Consider the following 24991-nt stretch of genomic DNA (forward strand, 5'->3'; position numbering starts at 1 on the left):
AGGGTCCTCCCCATGATGGTTTCTAATGTTGAATACGCCACACACACCCAGCCCCGGAGCCATTGGAATTAACCAATTAAGGTAAAAATCCCAGACCCGACCGGGAATCGAACCCGGGTCCCTGTGAACCTAAGGCTGACCGCTGAACGCTGACCATTCAGCCAACGAGTCGGACTGTATAAACATGCATTTGTTTTATTAAAGAAAGAGAAAGACTATTAGAGGTGATGTTTCTAGAAGTACAAAACTTTAAGGTAGGAACAAGAGAATTCGTAATTTACATGGAAATATGTCCTCAAAATGTTCAGTTATAATCTGGCAGTTTCCTGTCCAGTTCACCGGGTAAAAAAACATGAAAATGACGCGATACGATACCTGAGTAACGTAGAGGAGAGATCCTTCCTACATGCTTGCCAGAAACTCACCAAGCTACCTCTAGCCGTATTCTTACTTATATAGAAAAATTAAAACGGAGGCACTATAAATCTCAGATTTGTGAACATTTTATATGTTACTATTCGCCTGCTTTGGTCACCCGGGTCAGCTGTCATGAAGACTATTTTCTATTGCCTGCAATAGATCCTGCATCATGTGTGCCCACAAGGCTACCACCCTCGTAGAAAATTAGAAAACCGCGTGATTTGAAATTGTCGTGGTATGCGCCCAGAAACTTTTTGTCACAATTTAGCAAAACTCTAGATGGGATGCTAGAGCTTACGCACCCCAGACTCTCTTTGCTTGTCCCCCCCACCCTCTCAGCAGAACGGGTACAAACCGGACCTCACCAATCCAGACCAACGGTCTTTCCACTGGCCTGGTCTTGTAAAGATAGTCTTTGTAGCCTTGCACCCTATGTTTCGCGAAGGCATAGCGGAAGCGTAATAGAGTTCACTAGAGCCTACACAGCGCTGGTGAAAGTTGCTCACGACTTTTAAAAGTTACAATTCAGTTGTAGTCCGCGGCTGTGATGTAGTAGTTAGCGTGATTAGCCGCCACCAACGTAGGCTCGGGTTCGATTCCCGGTTCTGCCACGAAATTTGAAACGTGGCACGAGGGCTGGAACGGGGTCCACTAAGCCTTGGGAAATCAACTGAGTAGAGGTGGGTTCGATTCCCACATCACCGGGCGAGTTGGCCGTGCGATTAGGGGCGCGTAGCTGTGAGGTACATCCGGGAGATAGTGGGTTGGAATCCCACTGTCGGCAGCATGAATATGTTTTTCCATGGTTTCCCATTTTCACACCAGGCAAATGCTGGGGCTGTACCTTAATTAAGGCCACTACCGCTTCCTTCCAACTCCTAGACCTTTCCTATCCCATCGTCGCCATAAGACCTATCTGTGTCGGTGCGACGTAAAGCCGCTAGCAAAAAAATTAAATTCCCACCTCAGCCATCCTCGAAGTGCTTTTCTGTCGTTTCCCACTTCTCCTCAGGCAAATGCCGAGATGGTACCTAACTTAAAGACGTGGCCACTGCCTCCCCTCTTATTTGCCTGTCCCTTCCAATCTTCCCATGCCTTCACAAGGCCCTTGTTCAGCATAGAAGGTGAGGCTGTCTGGAAAAGGTACTAGTCTTCCTCCCCGGTTGTATTCCCCGACCCAAAGTCTCACGCTCCAGGACACTGCCCTTGACACGGTAGAGGTGGGATCCTTCGCTGAATCCGAGGAAGAACCTACCCGGGAGGGTAAACATATTAAGAAAGAAAGAAAGAAAGAAAGAAAGAAAGAAAGACAGAAATAAAATATTTCAGTTGTAAATCTTTTTTGCGGGAATTGAATCAGAGTTCAAATTACCGATTTTTAATTTTTGTCCACTCTGTGACAAGAGACCATCGGCGTTCTAACTCCTCGTTCAGTAATAAAATGACTATCTACATTTTAGTAATATAAATTATTGAAAGTTCACGACTAATATAGCATTGAAACAATATAACTTTCCACAATACGTAAATTAATAGACCTATAAATGCTACAATGAAATGCGATCGTAGTTCAGTTACAAAAAAAATTTTAAAAATAAAAAAATAAAAAGGAACAAACGAACTTACCAAGCTTGGCAGAAGACTACCTTTCCATCCGTAGTGAAATTGGGATCCCCTGTGATCCACCGCTTTAGCCATTAGAACTTCGACGACTTTTCTTTGCAATTACATTTTTTACGTCCCGCCGACACAGATAGGTCTTATGGGACGATGGGTTGGGAAAGGCCTAGGAGTGGGAAGGAAGCGACCGTGGCCTTAATTAAGGTACAGCCCCAGCATTTGACTGGTGTGAAAATGGGAAACCACAGAAAACCGTCTTCAGGGCTGCCGATAGTGCGGCTCGAACCCACTATCCCCCGGATGCAAGCTCACAGCTGCGCGCCACTAAGCGCACATCCAACTCGCCCGATGATTTTTCTTCGGGTATTCCCACTGACACCCTTCTTCTTCACAATAAATCGCAACACGTTCTGAAGATAAAGCGTACGCATACAACAGTTCACATCGAGAAGGAGGTATAAGGGTTCGACGTTGATTGGTTCTCGCATATGTCTTAGAATGTTGGAGGGGTTGAAGGCTTCGAGGTCAAATTCTTCCTTGTTTCTCCTGACTAAAATTTCCCAAGAACTAATTCTGGTGACTTCCGAGAATTCCCAGTTTTGTTCGTGGGGTAAACAGATCTTGAAAAATGAGAAGATAATACTGTCGAGCACATCAGTTACAATATAATGCACTGGAAGGCATTAAATAGGCATCGAATAGGCAATTATACTCCAAATAGGCACAAACCCCTGAAATAGGCATTTATAGGCACAATAAAACCAACTAAATCTAGCTTAAAGGAACCTGAAACGGATTTATATCTCAAAAGCCTACGTTTCTGAGCACAGGAGTAAAATAGGCAAATAGGCAAATTCCCGTCCTTACTTATAACTATTTGAGGTTACTACAAATCCTAATTTATAAATAAAAATAATGAGAATATATTTCGATTGGAAGGACATTCCGTTTTAATTATGTCAGTTCATCGATAAGCATAATAAAAAATAATGAAAAATAATACCTTGCGACAAGGTTGGATAAATATCAAATGTTGAATATCATAGTCAAAGTAGTTACAAAATATACATTAAAGTACTTTCGTTAGCTATCATTCTCTCTCTCATATGGTGCTACAATGTTATTATATTTAAACAACATTGGTAAACCGATCTAATATTAATTTTAAATACAAGCAAATAAAGCCTCCGTGGCTCAGACGGCAGCGCGTCGGCCTCTCACCGCTGGATACCGTGGTTCAAATCCCGGTCGTTCCATGTAAGATTTGTGCTGGACAAAGCGGAGGCGGGACAGGTTTTTCTCCAGGTACTCCGATTTTCCCTGTCATCTTTCATTCCAGCAACACTCTCCATTCTCATTTAGTAGCATCTATCAGTCATTAATATACATCACTGTGGAAGTGGCGACCCCATCGTAAAAATAGCCTATATACAATTCATTCATTACATCCCTGACCCAGTCAAAGACTGGAAAACAGGTTGTAGGTTTTCATTTTCACAAGCAAATAAATTATTATTGCTAACATGAAAATTGCTGAAGGCTTACATATACAATTAGTTACAATTACTTCAATTACTTATTTTATCCGTCGCAGAAAAAATTAAGAAAAGATTTATTCGTTCATATCGATTTCAATTATGGGTCAAAATCTTGTCCTTTAATATTCCATTAATATAATATTAAATGCGTCGCCTAAATCAACGAACTCTAATCGGCAACTTGAGTTTTCACTACATAAATACATGCAACGCCGTGCAACCTAAAAAACCTCAATCACAGACACTCAATCTAAGTTCTGCAACTAACAATGGGTAATTAATTGAAAGACATGTCAACATAGAACAACATAATCATGATGGCCTCGAACTAATGCACCTAAATAAAATGATGATTTGAAATTATCAAAACATAATAACATCTGGACCCGTCCACAGGCTTTCCACCGTATAGCTGAAATTCTGCCAGCATCTACAAACACATACACAAATTCGGGGTTCTAAGCGTACGAATGTTCATACATTGAATATTTACTTAAGCTACTACATTGAGCGACTTGCTTCGAATTATCAATGTATATAAACATAAATTGACTGGACGTATACTTTTCACCTTATTTCAACCAATTTCTATTCTCTCATAAACTTCAATGATTCCTTCATGTTTGACTCGGAATCCATTGATAGTTTATAATATATCATGTGTGCTAAAATGAGCTTTATCTGAAATTTAGTTCATCAAACATGGCAACTGTTATAAGAACATTCTAAGAAATAGTGAAGAAAAGTTTGATGGAGATAAAAACAGATATGAGAGTAAACCCTTCCAGATAAGCGGTATAAAATAGTATAAAAAATGAACCAGCCGCCTTAGCCATTGATGGACCACATGGATGTTTTAATGCAAACTAGCAGAATGTACCCATCGTTAATGGGCCGATAGTTGGCCATGTTACTGACTTCTGCTTGTACCCTTTGTTGAAGTATACTATGTAAAAAGCAGCCTTCGCGTGCTCTGGTGCCCAGGCTGAATTAGCAGGTCCTACCAAGAACCAGCTAACTATCCAACCGCACAGCACCTGGCCGGTGGATGCCCTTAAACGCCTGCTTTAACAGATAAAAGCCGTAGTTTATGAAGACCGTTATAGTTACTAGTAAAATGCACATGACATCTTTTGAAGAAAATTGTATTTTTAAGTACACATACTAGGCTTTATATGGTGATTGGACTAACCATTACTCCATTAGCTTGGTTTTTATCAGGTGAAACATGTGCAATATCAGTAAATACCTACATATTAATGGCTGTCGTTTAGAAAAGTTTAATCAGTTTAAAAAATAGATTATACTTACATTTGAAATGAGCATCTGAGCATCCATACCTTATTTCAGTTCACTATGTCCAGTAGTTTAGGAGTGATTGAGTAACAAAGTAAGAGACACCATCTCATTTTTAAAATTATGTGATTTTAAAAGTAATTTTGCAAATGTTATAATTTCAGGTCAATAATAACTTGAAGTAAAATATAGCAGAATGCACTCATCATTTAGTTCTGCACCTCTTATTCTCAAATTATTAAAATATCAGTCTAATGATCTTCACCTTTGTCTACCTCTACTTATCTTACCTCGTAGGCCCAGTCCATTATTCTTGTAGGTAACCCACCCTCCTCTCTTTGCACCACATGACCCCACGGTCAAAGCAAGTTGATACGTACAATTTTACCTAAATTGTTTGCCTGCCACTCAGCTTTTGTCTCATTGTTTTGAGTACCCTCATAACATTCTTCCTACCTATTTGTACTGGCAATCTGTATCACTGCTTTCAGTCTATTATTTCTAACTTGTGAATAAGATATCCTGAGTCTACCTAGCTTCCATTCCCATACAGCAAAGTCAATCAATAAACAAACCAATTTAGAGATGGTTTCTTTCTGATAGTCCAGCAGCTACTTGCTTGCTACAGGGTATACGAGGGGAGATCAAATATAAATGGAATTTTATAATTTACTTTAATTAATTTCTTGAAAAGCACAAGGCAATTACAAGTTATTTTTCCACATAGTTTCCTGCTTTGGAAATGCACTTGTCCCAGCGCATGGGCAGTTTTTTGATGTCCTCATCGTAAAAATAATAGGGTCTTTTCACCAGCCAGTTGCACACGCAGTCTTCCACACTCTCGTCATCTTCAAATCGTTGCCATCCTAGAGCTCTTTTAAGCTGTCCCAACAAATAGAAATCGCAGGGCGATAAGGCCGAGCTGTAACGGGGATGATCGAGTGTAGTCCAGCGCATTTCCTGTAGCTTGGGGACAGTTAGAGCTGCAAGTATAGGGCTGCGTATTGTCGTGGAGGAGGATGGCCTGTCGAATCGGCTGGTCTCGTCTTTTGCGGCGATATGCAACCCGTGCCTTGTTCACCAGCTTGCAGTAGTAAGCAGCATTGATTGTGCATCGCTCATGTCAAAACTCAATCAGCAAAATGCCTCGCCGATCGAAAAAAACTGTTGCAAGGAATTTGCCAGCTGACAGCCAAGTCTTGGCTTTCACTGGTTCTGCCTCCCCTTTCCTCCGCCACTCCTTACTGGCTTGTTTGGATTCCGAGTGTAGTGCTGGACCCATGTTTCGTCGCAGGTGACGATCCGACTCAAAAATGCATCACCATCTCCCGCAAACCTTGCTGTAAGCCTCTGACAGATCTCCAAACGTCTCAACTTCAGATTTTCGGTCAAATCTGGAACACACTTTACGGAACTGTAGGTAAGACACCTCCCATAACTGATTCCGACTTGTTCTGCAATTTCTGATACTTTCGCCCATGGATCGTAGTCAATAATATCGTTAACCGCATAAATGTTTTCGTCCGTAATGCTGGTCCAAGGACAACGATCGTCTTGCTGATTTTCCGTACGTTCTCCACCTTCCTTGAACTTTCAATGCCAGGCACACACACACACGTCCTTGACAATGTTTGATCACCGAACTGTGCAGTCAATCGCTGGAAAATTTCCGCTTCTGTAACTCCTTCATGAGTAAGAACTTTTATGATAGTGCGTTGTGCAGTGGAGGGATGCACCTGTTGCTCCGACATCGTCAGCGTTACTGACGAAACGGCGGAAAATATCTAACAGCAAGCTCTCTCCACTTCTAATCGTCCCGCCTAAGCATAACAGAAGTGCGGGGCCAGTCCTACCAAATGTTCATGTTCAGGAATAAAAATCCCGTTTACATTTGATCGACCTTCGTATAGGCCAAAAAGTGGAACATTTTCTATTTTTATAACGCTTTAAATCAAGTTTATTTAAAATTCTACAGACTTGTCCTTGGTATCATTACTTTCCAAATGTACAAAATGTTAATGTACTATGGTTCGAATTTCAAATCGCTATTGCATTTTAAAATGATAAACTGGAAGATTAATGGAAGTTGTAAATATTAAATTCATTTCTCCCAGATTTTTAAGTAGCTTTTGATCTTTTAGTGCCCTTATTAGAAATCGGATATCAATTAAGAAAGATAATAAAAGAAAAGTGAACTCGTGTCGTCAATCCCGAGGTGGTGCGACTTTTTCCAGGCACACCCCCAATGGAGGTGAACTGCATGTACTATTTCAACCACATAACAGCCTTCCTGAAATTCTTAAATTTCTGGCAGTACTGGGATTTGAACCCGGGCTCTGAGGACGGTAGCTAATAGTGCTAAACATCACGCTACGGAGAGGGACGTTAAGAAAGATAATTTACTACGGAATATTTTTGATGTAGGAAACCTCTGCGTGGACAGATGTATGTACTTTTACAACTGTTGACAAACCACAGACTATCAATACGTCAGGTATCATCTTCATATCAGTAACATCATGTCATTGCTATGCTTATGAGTACCTGGTCTGGGAGTAAGCTGGCAAATCATAATCTATAAGCATGTCGGGTATTAGCTGGAAAACCGTAGCCTGCCAGTATGTCAGCTATTAACTGACAAACTATAGCCTATCAGTATGTCCGCTATTGCCTTAATATCAAAGAACTAATGTTACTGGTATGCCCACGTAGAAATATTCAATTTTTCAAATACTGTCATGTATTTTCAGGTCTATATTTTGGAACGATTGATTGATATCGTGTGGCCTCGAGTATGTAACAGATCTCTCTGATAATATTTGTGAAAAATTTTATGAAATAGACATTTAATTTTGAAAAGCAGACAGACGCCATTTCATTTTTATATAAATAGAAATTATGAATAGGATGTATCATTAATGGGAAAGAATAAATGTATGACTAATCAAGTCAAGTTAAGGGGATAATCGAAGATAGAGGTTTAAATCCCCACCATTGGCGAAAGAAAAAGATCAATCAATCAATACTGATCTGCATTTAGGGCAGTCGCCCAGGTGGCAGATTCCCTATCTGTTGCTTTCCTAGCCTTTTCCGAAATGATTTCAAAGAAATTGAACATCTCCCATGGTAAGTTATTCCAATCCCTAACTCCCCTTCCTATAAATGAATATTTGTCCCAGTTTGTCCTCTTGAATTCCAACTTTATCTTCATATTGTGATCTTCCCTACTTTTATAGACGCCATTCAAACCTATTCGTCTACTAATGTCATTCCACGCCATCTCTCCGCTGACAGCTCGGAACATACCACTTAGTCGAGCAGCTCTTCTTCTTTCTCTCAATTCTTCCCAACCCAAACATTGCAACATTTTTGTAACGCTAATCTTTTGTCGGAAATCACCCAGAACAAATCGAGCTGCTTTTCTTTGGATTTTTTCCAGTTCTTGAATCAGGTAATCCTGGTGAGGGTCCCATACACTGGAACCATACTCTAGTTGGGGGTCTTACCAGAGACTTATATGCACTCTCCTTTACATCCTTACTACAACCCCTAAACACCCTCATAACCATGTGCAGAGATCGGTACGCTTTATTTACAATCCCATTTATGTGATTACCCCAGTGAAGATCTTTCCTTATATTAACACCTAGATACTTACAATGATCCCCAAAAGGAACTTTCACCCCATCAATGCAGTAATTAAAACTGAGAGGACTTTTCCTATTTGTGAAACTCACAACCTGACTTTTAGCCCCGTTTATCAACATACCATTGCCTGCTGTCCATCTCACAATATTTTCGAGGTCACGTTGCAGTTGCTCACAATCTTGTAACTTATTTATCACTCTATAGAGAATAACATCATCCGCAAAAAGCCTTACCTCCGATTCCACTCCTTTACTCATATCATTTATATATATAAGAAAACATAAAGGTCCGATAACACTGCCCTGAGGAACTCCCCTCTCAACTGTTACAGGGTCAGACAAAGCTTCACCTACTCTAACTCTCTGAGATCTATTTTCTAGAAATATAGCAACCCATTCAGTCACTCTTTTGTCTAGTCCAATTGCACTCATTTTTGCCAGTAGTCTCGCATGATCCACCCTATCAAATGCTTTAGACATGTCAATCGCGATACAGTCCATTTGACTTCCAGAATCCAAGATATCTGCTATATCTTGCTGGAATCCTACAAGTTGAGCTTCAGTGGAATAACCTTTCCTAAAACCGAATTGCCTTCTATCGAACCAGTTATTAATTTCACAAACATGTCTAATATAATCAGAAAGAATGCCTTCCCAAAGCTTACATACAATGCATGTCAAACTTACTGGCCTGTAATTTTCAGCTTTATGTCTATCACCCTTTCCTTTATACACAGGGGCTACTATAGCAACTCTCCATTCATCTGGTATAGCTCCTTCGGCCAAACAATAATCAAATAAGTACTTCAGATATGGTACTATATCCCAACCCATTGTCTTTAGTATATCCCCAGAAATCTGATCAATTCCAGCCGCTTTTCTAGTTTTCAACTTTTGTATCTTATTGTAAATGTCATTGTTATCATACGTAAATTTTATTACTTCTTTGGCCTTAGTCTCTTCCTCTATCTCGACATTATCCTTGTAACCAACAATCTTTACATACTGCTGACTGAATACTTCTGCCTTTTGAAGATCCTCACATACACACTCCCCTTGTTCATTAATTATTCCTGGAATGTCCTTCTTGGAACCTGTTTCTGCCTTAAAATACCTATACATACCCTTCCATTTTTCACTAAAATTTGTATGACTGCCAATTATGCTTGCCATCCTTATCCTTAGCTGTCTTCTTTGCTAGATTCAATTTTCTAGTAAGTTCCTTCAATTTCTCCTTACTTCCACAGCCATTTCTAACTCTATTTCTTTCCAGTCTGCACCTCCTTCTTAGTCTCTTTATTTCTCTATTATAATAAGGTGGGTCTTTACCATTCCTTACCACCCTTAAAGGTACAAACCTGTTTTCGCATTCCTCAACAATTTCTTTAAACCCATCCCAGAGTCTGTTTACATTTTTATTTACCGTTTTCCACCGATCATAGTTACTTTTTAGAAACTGCCTCATACCTGCTTTATCAGCCATATGGTACTGCCTAACAGTCCTACTTTTAAGACCTTCCTTTCTAACCCCATTTATTTTAACTACCATAAAAACAGCTTCATGATCACTAATACCATCTATTACTTCAGTTTCCCTATAGAGCTCATCTGGTTTTATCAGCACCACATCCAAAATATTTTTCCCTCTGGTTGGTTCCATCACTTTCTGAATCAGCTGTCCTTCCCATATTAACTTATTTGCCATTTGTTGGTCATGCTTCCTGTCGTTCGCATTTCCTTCCCAATTGACATCTGGCAAATTCAGATCTCCCGCTACAATCACATTTCTTTCCATGTCGTTTCCCACATAGCTGACTATCCTATCAAATAATTCCGAATCCGCATCAGTGCTACCCTTTCCCGATCTGTACACTCCAAATATATCAAGTTGCCTATTATCTTTAGAAATGAGCCTTACACCTAGAATTTCATATGTCTCATCTTTAACTTTTTCGTAGCTTACAAATTCTTCTTTCACCAGAATGAAAACTCCCCCTCCCACCTTTCCTATCCTATCTCTACGATACACACTCCAGTGCCGTGAGAAAATTTTTGCATCCATTATATCATTTCTCAGCCATGATTCAACTCCTATTACAATATCTGGTAAATATATATCTATTAAATTACTTAATTCTATTCCTTTCTTTACAATACTTCTACAGTTCAACACTAACAATTTTATGTCATCCCTACTTGATTTCCAGTTCCCTGTTCCCTTATCACCGCTCCCTAGGCCTAGTGAAGGATCACTATAAATGGGGTTTAGAGAGTTAGAACCACAGATTTACAAAAAAAAATATTGAATTTAAAAGTTGTAAGAAAAGAGAAAAAATAATTAATGTAATAATTATGAATGTTTAACATTGAAAAAAAGTGAAGCTGTAGATGAACTTCAGAAGAGGCCATGAAAGGCAATTCAAAAACAATCAGATTAGAAGAATTAATGGCGTTGAAAGGAAGATAAGACTGCGTTAATTTGAATGATTACAAGACCAAGTCTGACATTTAGAAGGCAACACTGAGGTACAGTGCCAAAATTGTCTAATGAAAATTAACAGTAACATGAAGTTTGATAAGTTGAAAAAGTTACAAGTGATGAGCTCTCAATGAATAGGCTCGTCGTTTATCATATTAATATTTACAATTATAACGAGGAAATGGCAAAGTGCCGCAATAAATGCTTAAAATGTAATGCAAAGTTCTTCAAACCTTCAGATTGAAGGGATTAATTTCCAAAGTAAATATAGGTATCAAACCCATTTGTAGCTGCCCAGAGATCTGGGTTTACAATACTGATGAGGAACTTTTTCCAAAACATGGTAATTCCAAAATTCCTCAGTAGCGAGTAGCTGAGGCGGAGAAATCTCCTTGACAATCACGGTGCAGTGAAAGCACAAGACCTGTAGCGTAGCGCATAATGCGAGAGCTCGGTATGCGTCAAGTAGGCACACCGTTATAGAGAAAATTAGATACCGTACTTCTAGCGAAGAGCAGTGCTTCAGCGCTCGATGTATATCAAGTGGAAAACATGTCGCTGGGCGAAGTTCCGTAGGTAAGTCTTGAGCAGAGAAGTTCCGTCTGGTGATTACACTATAGAGTTGCAGCATTCCGGCGGGCAGTGGATTAGACTCACGGATTAGACCGAGTACTCCTGGCTGACGAAGTTGTTGAAGCTGTCCAAGCAGTCGGTCGGGCACAGTCCTTATATGGAGAGTAACGCGCGGCGAATAACACAGTAAAAACGTAACACTGAAAGAAACAAAATTTAAGTTGTAGAATCAAAATAAACAAATAACGGAGAAACTCTTGTGTAAGCCTTAAAAGGACAGCAACTCAGTAATAAATAATAGAAAAAGTAAATAACACTGCAAAACAAGAAATAATAACCGCGGAAGGTTACATTACATCATTCGCAACCAATAACAAGGCAAGTATCCAATGACGGCACAATGACGTAAACAAGAAAGTCCTGAAGCAGAGATTCGACATGTTAAACGAGCAACTTGTGCTGCAGTCTGAAGCAAATCACTGAAGGAGCCGGGTCACAGAGGGTTACTCGAATGAGTTGATTAAAGCATAACATAAAGGCATGACGAATATAAGACCAAGTGTGAGGAGTCAGCCATTATAGCATGGTAGTTTGTGGGCCTGCCACTGCAAGCACTGCAAGCGATTATATCCAACATGTTCTCCAGTAGATCCGGCAAGCCGGGAGACGTTATTGTGCGAGATATTTAAGTGAATGGGCTGAAATGTCTTTGTTTTCGTTCCTAAACTCAGTTCATTGTGTGTTGTGTACTTCAACCATGTATTTTATGTGGCTTAATTAATTTAATAGTTCAGCATGTCGTACTGTTTTGTGCCTCGCTGTAAGCCAGGCTATGGTAGAGTAGTTGATAATATGCAATTTTTTCACCACCGAAGGATAGAAATCAATTTAAAAATAGGCCAGAGCTATTCCACGGAAGGATAGTGAGTTAAGGCGTAATAACAGAATGTGCCATGTTCATTTCTCTGACGATTTGGTAGTAAAAGCAGATAATTTTGGGGTGAATGGTGAATTTACACTCTCGAACATCCACGCAAACTTTCGAAAGTCCAGTAACCGACAAACTGAGTTAGTAAATAGAATATTACCTTTAAATAGTCCATGGGTATTTGTTTTAATATGCTAGGAGTTATTTATCTGTATATGTGCACTCCAGTAACCTGTGCTTTCCTCAACATGTGATGAAGGCCCTAACTCTTATTTCCATGGTACCCTGCTGTGGTGTTTTATTTGTAATATCTCATGTTTTTTAAAAAAAGACATAGTATATACTTATCAGATACGAAGTAATACGTTCCCTCTGGCGTCATTCCTAAGACTAGTTGATCGGTACTGTGGAACTTGTCCACTCCAGCGCTGCCTGGCGGGGCGCTCTTGAACTCGAGGAGTTCTCACACTTGTTCTTATATTCGTCATGATAAATATACGAAGCTGAAATTAAATTTAAATAAATGATGTAATTAGAGCAACAATCACTCACGATTTAAAGGAATAACTATAATATATTCGTGGAAACATGAATAACGGGAATCCGCTGAGCTTGCCACAAGAGTTTGCCCTTCACTTAGCTTTTGTTTCATTGTTTTAAGTACCCTCCTGCCATTCTTCTTACTTATTTGTACTAGCAATATGTCTCACTACTTTAGTCTGTTATTTCTAACTTGTGAATAAGACCTCCTAAGTCTACCTAGGTTTCATTCCCATACAGCAAAGTCAATCTGAAAACAAACCAATGTAGAGATAGTTTCTTTCTTCCTCTCATTCAATCAATCACTTCAAGATATAGACCTGAAAATATATTACAGTATTAACAAAATTGGGTACATGGGCATACCAGCAACATTAGTTCTTTGATATGAAGGCAACAGCGGACATACTGAGAGGCTATGGTTTGCCAGTTGTAATTACCATTTCTGTTTGTGCTTACTAATAACCTATTGTAATCAGGATACATCTCAACGTAGTTTTAAATTATTGTAGTTGATTGTAGCATCTTATTAGAAATGAGTATGCTTATTCTATTACTGTGAAATATTTGTGTAGTATAGTAGAAGTATCTGTAATAACTCTCTTACTAGAATTATGTTCTAGTAGTTAGGGTAGGCTTAACTGCAGGTTTGAATTGTATAATTCTTGTGTAGGGTGTTGTAGGATAAAAAATTAGAACAACTAAGCAGTATTGTAGCTTACGCTAGTGTCTAAAGTTAAGAATAATCACTAAATGAGGCCATACCACCTGATAGGAATGTCAGACGGATTGCTGAACAAACGGAAGCTGAATCACACACCATATGTCACACAACTTATCCAAAAAAACTGTGTCAAAAAGGTTCTAATACCTAAGGTACACATTTGGCAACAACTAACAAAACTTGGCAATGTCTTCCACAACAAAATATGCTGTTAATAGGGTGTATTGTTACCCCTAACGGCCACACATGCTTCGCAACAACGTGGCGTGCTCTCTATCAGATGGTCCAAGAGCTCTTGTGGTAGTCGATCCCATTCCTCCGAAAGGGCAATGCGAAGATCTTGGAGGTTCCTTGGTGGAGGCTGACTGGGTGCAATTCGCCTCCCAATGCATCCAGGCATGTTCTATAGAATTCAGATCCGCAGACCTCGTTGGCCAGTCCATGCGATGAATGTCTTCCCCAGTCAGCAATTCATCCACCAGAGCAGCGCGGTGTGGTCGTACATTATCGTCCATTAATAGGAAGTCCGTACCAACCGCACGTTTGAAGATTCGAACATGTGATCTTAGAATCTCATCCCTGTATCTCCGAGCCTTAACAGTGTTCCTCGGACCACCCATGAAGATGTGCAGGTCTGTACGGCTATTCAGCATGACGCCGCTCCACACATTGACGCCACCACCACCTTACTGGTCCAGTTCCACGATGTTCCTGTGGTTGTATCGGCTACCCGGTTCTCTCCAGATTAATGTGTGTCGGGAATCGTTCTGCAAAATGAAGCGGGATTCATCTGTGAAGAGCACATGCCTCAATTTATTCATGGCCCAGTTTTGACGCCTCCACAGTAAACGGGCCCGTCTCTGTGCTGGAGTGAGCGGCACGCACACCGCTGGACGTCGGGCAAATAGCCCTGCTGTTCTGAGCGTCCGGTACACAGTTTGCCGGGAAACGGCAACCCCTGATACGGCTGCAAGCTCCGCCGACGATTGTATCGCAGGTGCACTTCAATTTCGTCGGGCGGCTAAGACCAGATATCGGTCCTGCTGTGGGGTGGTTACTCTTGGTCGACCTGGTACTGGCCTACGACTAACATCTAACACATACCAGCCCTCCTGCCATTCTTAAATTTCTGGCAGTACCGGGAATCGAACCCGGGCCCCCGCTGACGGCAGCTAATAACACTAACCGTTACGCTATGGGGGCGGACATGGTTCCACAGTATGGGACCATCACCAGGATTACTTGTTTCAAGAAGTGTGAAAAATCCAAAGAAAAGCAGCTCGATTTGTTCTAGGTGTTTTCCGACAAAAGATAGCATTACAGAAATGTTGCACAGTTTGGGCTGGGAAGACTTGGGAGAAAGGAGCGGTCAGTGGAGAGGTAGCATGGGATGACATCATTAGACGAATGAGTTTGTGTGGTGTCTTTAAAAGTAGGAAGACCACAATATGAAGATCAAGCTGGAATTCAAGAGGACAAATTGGGTCAAATATTCACTTATAGGAAGGGGAGTTAGGCATTGGAATAATTTACGAATGGGAATGTTCAATAAATTTCCAATTTCTTTGACATTATTTAAGAAAATTCTAGGAAAACCACAATTAGGGTATCTGCCACCTGGATGACTGTCCTAAATGCAGATCATTTGTGATTGATTGATTGATTGATTGATTGATGGATTGATTGATTGATTGATTGATTGATTGATTGATTGATTGATTGATTGATTGATTGATTGATTGATTGATTGATTGATTGATTGATTGATTGATTGATTGATTGATTGATTGATTGATTGATTGATTGATTGATTTACATCAGTTAGAATTCGGCAAAGAATTACAATTTTTAAGATTTACATTTCGTCACACAAGTACAGTTCATAACAATTATGATTTGTCAGACAGTTTCATCATCATCAAGATCATTTATCTTCCTTCTTTTGTCTGTTGCTACGTGTAGAATTTGTCCATACTATTTGAGGAGCTTGGTATCAAAGTTGGACAACTCCACTTTTTCTTTTTTATAGGAGAGGTAAAAAGAACTTGATCCACAATGTGGTTGTCAGTATCATGGTGATTTTTTATATATCATTCTTATAGGCCACATAAACATATTTTATACCCATTTAAAATTATATGAATATTAAAGCCGTAATTACATTTTAAATAGTGGAGTTGGCCATGTATGAAACCAAGTCATGGAGTTGTCTGTTTTGAAGCCAAAGGGAGCCATTTTAAAATTGAATGTGTCCTCTTTTGAAACCAAACAATTATGAACTCGATATCAATGATTTGTTTTTATTTTTTTCGCCTACACTTCTAATGCATAAAATAACGTAATTATGTTTAATGTATTAAAATAAAAACATAAAAATCCGTCATATAGTTAAAAATGTCATATTTTTTTATTTAGATGCCTTTTGACAAAACAAAAATCTTTGAGTTACATCTTAGAAAGAGCCAGTTCATAAAAATCGGCACTCTCTAACTCATCATATAATGTCCACTGTTGATAACATTACGATCTTCACTCTGTACCGTGAGAGTGCGGTACCACTGTAAACGGTCTATTTCTTGCCAATTTTCTCCGAAGTGCTTGGACAAGAGATTCTTAATATCTGCAATTTTCTTGGGGTTGACGCTACACCCGACAGGAATTGTTGCATGATTGAGTAGAAGTGACTTGGCCTTTTTTGTTATAGACATAAACTTACCGATATTGGTGTTGTATGCCATCTCACCAGATACTAGTACATTCTTGCGGGTCTTGGAGCGTCGAAGTATGAAGCGCTTACATCTGGAAAGTGAAGACTTTGAGTTGGCTTTACCACCACCTTAGCTTCTTGTCTCCAATCTTGTGCTATCCAATCTCTTACCACAATTTTCACTTGTCCCTGTTTTGCAAAGACTTTTTGGTATTCTGCAACGTCAATTACGGTGGTTTTCTTAAGTCCTTTTAAAGTAACCCAAAAACTCTGTTAGCTGGCAGAAAAGAGTGTCCAGTTACAGGGAATATTATTTCCTCTGACTCTATGTTCTCTGGAACATGCCTGAATAACCGAAATGAGCACATGGTAAGCATATTTACATTTTTGTTCTGGCCTGCACATCCATCTGCGACTAGTCGGATTACTTTAACTTCAGCAAGATCTCCTTTTGCAGATGGCTCACACAACTCATGAAAAACAGCAGAGGCGACTTGGGAAGTGGCAGATTCTTTTGCATGTCGAAAGAAATGGTTCCCAGTCCTTCTCTTTCTTCTCGCAAATGGTTGAAGAATGCATTAGCTTGTAAGATATGAATCTTCTTTTTTGTCTCCAATTCTTCCTCTGACTTTTCATCTTTTTGTTGTTCAGCTTGCTTGAGTCTCTCTTGCAGTTCAAGGCAGAGAGAACAAACATCCACAAGAGGCGCTGAGACGCTAATATTGAAGCGAGTGTTGAAAATGTGTCGGAAATATGACTCCATAGCCTTCAACGTTTCTTCTTTTATGCTTATGTCATACATTTGAACATTTTTCTAATGTTCAGATCCGAAGAAAGATAAATTCTCCTACTTTTCCCTCGGCCATAATGTGATTCCACACCGTTGGAACCTTTAATGAAAGAAATCACTGATTCCTCTTTGACTTTGAATGCTTCAGTTTTGCGATCTCCACCGCGAGTTTCATGAGGTACAAGCGAACCATTTCGTTTAAAACGTTGGAACATCCCTAATATTCTTTGCTTCTTTAGGTTCCGAATACCTAGAAAGGCATTTCGACACACCTGTATTGTGTTGTTTGCTTCATTAAGTACATAGTAATGATACATTACCGATCTTGGAGCTCCATTTTCTTCACAACGTCTCCTTGCCGGTTGAACTTACTTGCAGTATTTCAAAAAGAAACAGTCTCGCTTCTCCTTCTCTTTTGATGAATAGTAGGCAGCGTGAAATTTATTTACATCATTCATTGTTAGCAGTCTACAACCTTTGCGGCTGCTTCTGTGGCCACACTTTGGATAGATTGGCAGCTCTTTGGGAGAGTATCTGAAACAGAAAGAAGCCCAAACATTATGGATAAATTTTGCAGAAAGTCTTAAAATAAATACCAAGGATCTAGAATATAACCTCTAAGAAATGGTCCAATGTTTCTTAGGCCTAGCTTTAGTGTAGGCTCAGTTGTGAAAATAAAAGTTCTATTTTATAAAAAATGCCAGTGGGGCCGATGACCTTCGATGTTAGGCCCCTTTAAACAACAAGCATCATCAGCATCATCAAAAATGCCTGTTATCACTTATAGGCCTATATCCACATAAATCGTCCTGTATTTATACTTAAAATTGCATAATACAATATTGAAACTATTGAATGTTACTGTACTGAAACCATACTGGAATTTCTCACCTGGCAATGTTTTCTTTTGTGCGTTTCCTATTTGATTAGCAATTGCTCGCTTCCTTGCTTCTTTCAGAGGAACTTCTTTGACTTGGACTTTCGTTTTTTACTCTTATTGAACAATTATTAATAAGAATCATCACTAAATGCACTCATTACAGGTTACTAAAAACATTCAGCCATGATGGATTTGCAGTGCATGTTGGGAGCAGATTGCATGAGTGCAAGCCTCTCATTGGCTACTTAAGGAGTTGTCATTTTTTGAAACGAAACTACAGTGGAATAGTCCATATTTTGATTCTGAACTGCTCAAATGTAAGCTATTTTACTTAAGTTCTGTCTTTTTTGAAGCAGAATAGTTGTAGAACCGAATTCAGCATTAGAATTCAGCATTAGAATCGATCAAAATCTTAAAACTGAAAAAAAATGGAGAAAAATGGAGTTGTCTAACTTTGATACCAAGCTCCTCACTTATTTTTTGTTGTGTACATTCCGCCACTTCTAAGAACTGCCCTAGGTTGTCGTTTTTTCAGTGCTTGGGACATGTATTCAAATATATCCCTAGTTCCATTCTCCTACTGAATTATTAGTTTAATGATCGTGTCAGTTTGATTCTTGACCTCTTTCCTATCTTTCCTTAATTTCTGACTTCCAGTCCTCCTTTGCAAGATAGCCTTTACCAGTCTCATAGTTCCTTCTTTCTCGTTTCTTCAATCTGGTCCTATATAACTCAAGGATAGCCATTAAAGCTCCTTAATGAATTTGACAATTTTCTTAGTATTATTTATGAAGGTTTCTAATTAAATTTAGAGAATTCTATTTAAGTATTCCTCGTTTGTAGACAAGTTTCCTCTTTGAACCACTTTCACTCTTTTTCGTCAGCCCACAGAACAAGATACAGTTCATAGTTGTTTACCACTCACGTTTGATACGTTTTATACTTCTGAATTTATCCACTTCCAGCTTCCAAAGAAATACAATAGAGGACAGGATAGGCTGTGACTGATATTAAACAACCTGTAACTGAGAAGAATAGGCAAGAAATACATTTTAAAATAGTATTGATTAAATGACTATTGGAGGCAAGATTGTGAGATCTATTTCATCTGCAATGTCAAATAAAATTTAATGTAGAAACAGGTCTGAACGTGAAAGAGTCAGCTTCAGCATCACTCATCACTTCATCTATTATGGGAGACCATTCCATCTAATGTCCTGTGGACCTTGTCCTTAGCAAACAGTGCAGTGGAATATTACTGTTTATCAACACACAGTCAAAGTTAAATCAACACAAAAGCTATACAAACCTTGGTCAATGATATTATTGTTTGTATTCAGTCGTAACAATTCAAGTCAAAATAATATGTTCCTGTAATAACAGAGAAAGCGTACAATAACTATTTGGTAAAATGAAATGGCGTATGGCTTTTAGTGCCGAGAGTGTCCGAGGACATGTTCGGCTCGCCAGGTGCAGGTCTTTTGATTTGACACCCGTAGGCGACCTGCGCGTCGTGATGGGGATGAAATGATGATGAAGACGACACATACACCCAGCCCCCGTGCCAGCGAAATTAACCAATGATGGTTAAAATTCACGACCCTGCCGGGAATCGAACCCGGGACCCCTGTGACCAAAGGCCAGCACGCTAACCATTTAGCCATAGAGCCGGACAACTATTTGGTCTTTCTATAAGACGCTGGCCTATTTTCGGCTTTTTAAGTGATACTAAGATAAAGTTGTTTATGTATGACTGGGGGGAATCGGAGTTTTGTTGATTATAAATGCAAATTTTGAATGAAATTTATTCAGCAACTTCGAATATATGTGACCTATAGCCGACTGGCTCTGATGTGACCTGTACATTACGGTTCATTTTTTCTAAGTTGGTAATACAACCTATTTACTTTCCCCCGTTATTTGAAGTCTGGGCAAATAAAATCTCATTGAACATAATGTAGGTATTGAAAACAATACGATCCTTTGATTGGGTTTATATACCGTATAATATAGAATCAGTAATAACTGATAAATGTACAATAACTTTTAATTTATCTATAAACCATCGGTTTCTTGTAAGATTATAATGTATGCACTGATGTTTGTCCTTGGCTTTGGTGATTCTAAAGCAAATTGCGGTTGAAATTGTTAGAAATTCGTAAGGAACAAACGATTACATTAGCTCTGAAAAAGAATCGAAATGGAAACATTTCATGAAAAAATATCATTTTTCATAAATATTTATTTTATTTTATTTCTATAGTCAAAGCCTACAGCTTTCCTAAGACTAAGAATAAATACAGGTATTTCATTGGATAGAAAACAGAAATATGTACTATTTGATCTTATTTTCATTGGTCATTCCCATAATGTCCGATAATCCTGATTTCTATTATATACTAGTGCTATATGTGTCCCTCTGGAAACAAGTTTCAAGATATCCTTCCAAATATGCTCTATACTATGAAAAATAAATAAGGATCGTTACATATACAGGGCATTAAGAACCTAGCACTCTGCCGGGCCCATCCTCTGCTGCCTGGCAGACAATGCCAAGCTGGGCTGGGGATGGCATTTAGCGGTTGACCAACAAAGCAACACCATCTGTTAGTTGCAGTTGAGTGGGGTTATATGAGCGTGTCAGACGTCTGATAGCAGTTATGTGATACACTAGAGGGCAGCGGATATTAATAGTTGAGACGTATCTCTTAATAAAGTAACATAAGAAATGTTTAAGTAAATTTATCCAGTGGTTCGTTGGTCATCGAAAAGTATTGTAATGCAGTTGTTTAAGAATTGGAGAGAAACAGGGCCTGTTTCCAAAAGGAAGAAGCAGTGTCCTAAATGAGCTCTCACCGAGGAATGGCTTCAAGGTATCTGAGCAGAGCAAGGACCAAGTCCAAAAAATTGATCTGGTGGCTCTCTCAAGAATGTGTCTGTAAAGGTCTTAAAACTGCCCAAACAAACTATCTGCGGTTCATAAAATTAAATCATACTACTGACCCAGATGCATGCTCTAAGTCTTGCAGGTAAATTTTAAGACCCCTACACAATGGAATTATGGATCCCACACTTGTTTTTATGAGTGATGAAACTCTGTTTCATCTGAGTAGTTTTGTGAATGGCAGTATTGGGATGGTGAAAATTAAAATGCAGTTTATGAAGTTCCGCAAGATTCTGGGGACGGTGTGCGATTAGTGAAAAACAGATAATCGGTCCTTTCTTTGTTCAAGGCATAGTAAATAACACTTTGTGACCATTCACTCACATACTCACGGAAGAAGAAAAACAGTACGGTATGCTTACTTCCAACAGGACAGTGCAATAGCTCACACAACGCCATATTCGCTGCAAGCCATTTGTGAAATTTTCGAGATATTGGCCGCCTCATTTCTCTGAGTGAACAATCTGCGAATTTGGGGTAACCTTAAAGAGTATAGGATCAACCCGCATATTCTTCATCTTCAGGCTCTTTGTGAAAATATCACAAATGTTACACCGAATATAACAGAAGATGAACTTAGTTTTCCAGAACCTTCTGCACCGCTGTAATTTGTGCCTGGAAAAATGGTGAGCACTTTCAACATATCCTGTGAGAGCAGGTAAGAATAAACATCGAAATAATAGTTTTCTAACAGATAGCTACTGTAGCCAGCTCCCCTTACATGCGGCCTTGGTGAGTTTTCCCTCGTTGTATATTAGGTGGCGTATGCATAGCGCTAGGTTCTGAACACCCTGAATATCCTGATGCATATTATACCTTCTGAAATGAAAACCGTTATTCTCTTTACATAACTGTACATACTTGAGAGAACTGTATATTATTATTTTGTTAAAATATGGGTTCTTTATTACTTTGGACCAACAACTTGAATATTGCAGTGTATGGAATATTCTTTATGAATATTTTGTGTGTCATTTGCAGCTTACAAATGCTGTACCTCAACCTAAAGTGGGAGAAAGCAGAGCAGAACAGTCCTTCCTTAAGATTGCTGGAAAAGACAGGGAAGTTGATTGGCTGGGACTGAAGGAAGTACTGGATTCTACTCTGAGACCTGGTATATTCTTTCTAAATATAATAATAATGAAAATGTTTTGTACAGAAATTAGTATACTTCATAATCATAATTGTAGTATGTTCAGATTAGCAACAGCCGGGCTGAGTGGCTCAGATGGTTGAGGCGCTGGCCTTCTGACCCCAACTTAGCAGGTTCGATCCTGGCTCAGTCCGGTGGTATTTGAAGGTGCTCAAATATGTCAGCCTCGTGTCGGTAGATTTACTGGCTCGTAAAAGAATTCCTGTGGTATTGAGTTCCGGCACCTCGGCGTTTCTAAAAACCAAAAAGAGTAGTTAGTGGGATGTAAAGCCAATAACATTATTATTATTATTATTATTATTATTATTATTATTATTATTATTATTATTATTATTAGATTAGCAACATAATAATGTGGCTGTTTAGTTATTAATTTCATTACTTCTCAGTTAATATTATTCAAACAATCACAGGAGACTTTCAGTTCAGTACAGTATATTATCAATTAAAGCTATGCCTTTCTGGTTTGCCTTTATAAATTTATACTAGCTGATGTACCCGTGCTTCGCTACGGAATTCTACGTTAGAATTCTAGGTTAGGTAGTGTACGTGTTGTGAGCAAGATTGTATGAATTGCATAGCTCTTAACATTACCATAGAAACGCGACGGGGAAGTCACCAAACATATTTTCTCATATGAAGACTGAGTTACAGAATTTTCACTGTAATGGTAGACCCGCTTGCATACCATCAGTAACAATCAGGTTGTGGAGCTTTCATTATAATGGCAGACACTCCCCACCTGCCTTTTTACATCCTCAGAAAGACTGTATTAGTGGTTTTTCCAACTGAGATGGACATACATTACAATGACGTCAGTAGGAATGGCGCGGTTAAAAGCAAAGCTTTCATATGAAATACACAATCAAATGAAAAACCACATATTTTCTCACTTTTAAAGAACAGTACTACGCTGCCGATCTAACAGTCAAAAGTTCCAGAGCTGGAATGACCAAGCCGTGACCCGTAAACACTCTTCGTCCATTTTCGGCGGGGAGGGGGTCGAATAGTGATGACTCCCAGGGCAAAAACTATGCCCTTTTACTAATCTGTTTCCTAGGAGTACCCCGATGTGTCGGAAAGTATCAATTTACTAAACTGGCGACGGAAAAATCTATCTGACTTCGAGGCAAATTTTTCCTCCAAGCCAGAGGAGAAACCCCCTCTTCATTGCTAATTTGGAATAAAATGAATGTGGAATTTAATAAAATTGAAGAGGAAGAAGCTTTCCTTAAGAAACGGCTCTTGTCAGGGTTGAATTTTGAGTTGTTTAGTGAATTGTGGTGCTATGATTTGGAATAGCCCTAATTGTTATTCTAGACCAGGGCATACTACAACTACTACTCTACTAAGTGGGCCTCTGCCTTAAGTAAGCCTACTGCTCATTCGAAACAGCGCGTCAAAGTAGGTATCGAATAGCTGGAATACTATGATGAACCAGAGTGTTACGTACCAGCAATATCAGAAAATGTATGAACCAGAGGAATGGCATGCTAAAGAAGAAAGTTTTCTAACTTCCCAGCTATTTCCCGCCAATATTCAGTCAGGCTATTATACTCGGTACGCAGCAGTAATCTCATCTATCGGCGTTGAGAGGCAGCTTAAGAGACAAACAACAACACAACAAACAATGGCCAATGCAATGTTATTGTTGATTAACGTTATGCGCTTTCGATATTGTAGGCCTTCACATTTAGTTTTCTTCCGACTCTGAAATACCTCTCTTACCATATTCAGTACGGTAAAACTGAATAAAACACAAATGACCGGAAATCGTATTCTCTATAACTTTTGTTATGTAGTGTATTTCGATAGGACCAATAACGTAGGTATTTAAAAATTACATTTTAGGCGCCTTCCCCGAAACTACAATTTCATCCAGGGTGAATAAAATTGTTTATAGTTTAGACTGTAGTTTCTTATTCCACGAGTCTATATACCGATTTTCATTAAATTCTGTTCAGCCATTTTCTCGTGGCTCGGCGTTGATATGAACTTAGCAACAAAAATACAAATTCATGAGTATCTGTGTTATCATAGCCGGTACGGTAAAAATTTATAAGACATAAATGGTCGGAAATTTAATTCTATATAACTTTGGTTATGCAGTATTTATCGATACGACCACAAATAATATAAATATTTGAGAATTAAATTTTAGGCCTTCCACTAAACTACCATTTCACTCAGGGTGAATTGAATTATTTATAGCCTAGATTGTAGTGGCTCATTCTCCGACTTTGCATACCAATTTTCAATGAGATAGGACCACTAATAATGTAAATATTTAAGAATTAAGTATTAGGCCTTCCTTAAACTACCATTTCCATCAGCGTGAATAAAATTATTTGTCGCCTAGATTGTAGCGACTTATTCCCCGACTTTGCATACTGATGTTCATGAAATTCTCTCTAGCCGTTTTCTAGTGATGCGTGTACAGACAGACAGACAGACAGACAGACAGACAGACAGACAGACAGACAGACAGACAGACAGACAGACAGACATTACGGAAAAGTAAAAAGTGCATTTCTTTGTTACAGTGGACATAACAGATACAGAAATACCATTCGTTTCAAATTCTGAGCAATGTACAGACAAAACTCTTGTTTTATATATATAGATTCCAATTATTACCCTGCGACGATGAAAAGAACCCGTGCAAAGCTCACTTCTGTGCGCATTCTCTCCGAGTGGATGTGTGACATCATAGTAGAGTGGTGGAAGGGGTCAGATGCTGTCTGGCCACTCT

The 24991-nt window shown here is 39.0% G+C and overlaps 1 protein-coding gene across 1 annotated transcript in view; it reads left to right on the top strand.

Annotated features, from left to right (window-relative positions):
- Positions 1 to 24991, top strand: part of LOC136877779 (calpain-B-like) — a 459866-nt gene that overhangs the window by 353124 nt on the left and 81751 nt on the right. Inside the window, exon 13 of the mRNA XM_068228742.1 lies at positions 22068 to 22200. Coding sequence (XP_068084843.1) covers positions 22068 to 22200 — 133 coding nt within the window. The remainder of the gene's footprint in view (positions 1 to 22067; positions 22201 to 24991) is intronic.

The sequence above is a fragment of the Anabrus simplex genome, chromosome 7, assembly GCF_040414725.1.
Source record: "Anabrus simplex isolate iqAnaSimp1 chromosome 7, ASM4041472v1, whole genome shotgun sequence".
NCBI classification, from domain to species: domain Eukaryota; kingdom Metazoa; phylum Arthropoda; class Insecta; order Orthoptera; family Tettigoniidae; genus Anabrus; species Anabrus simplex.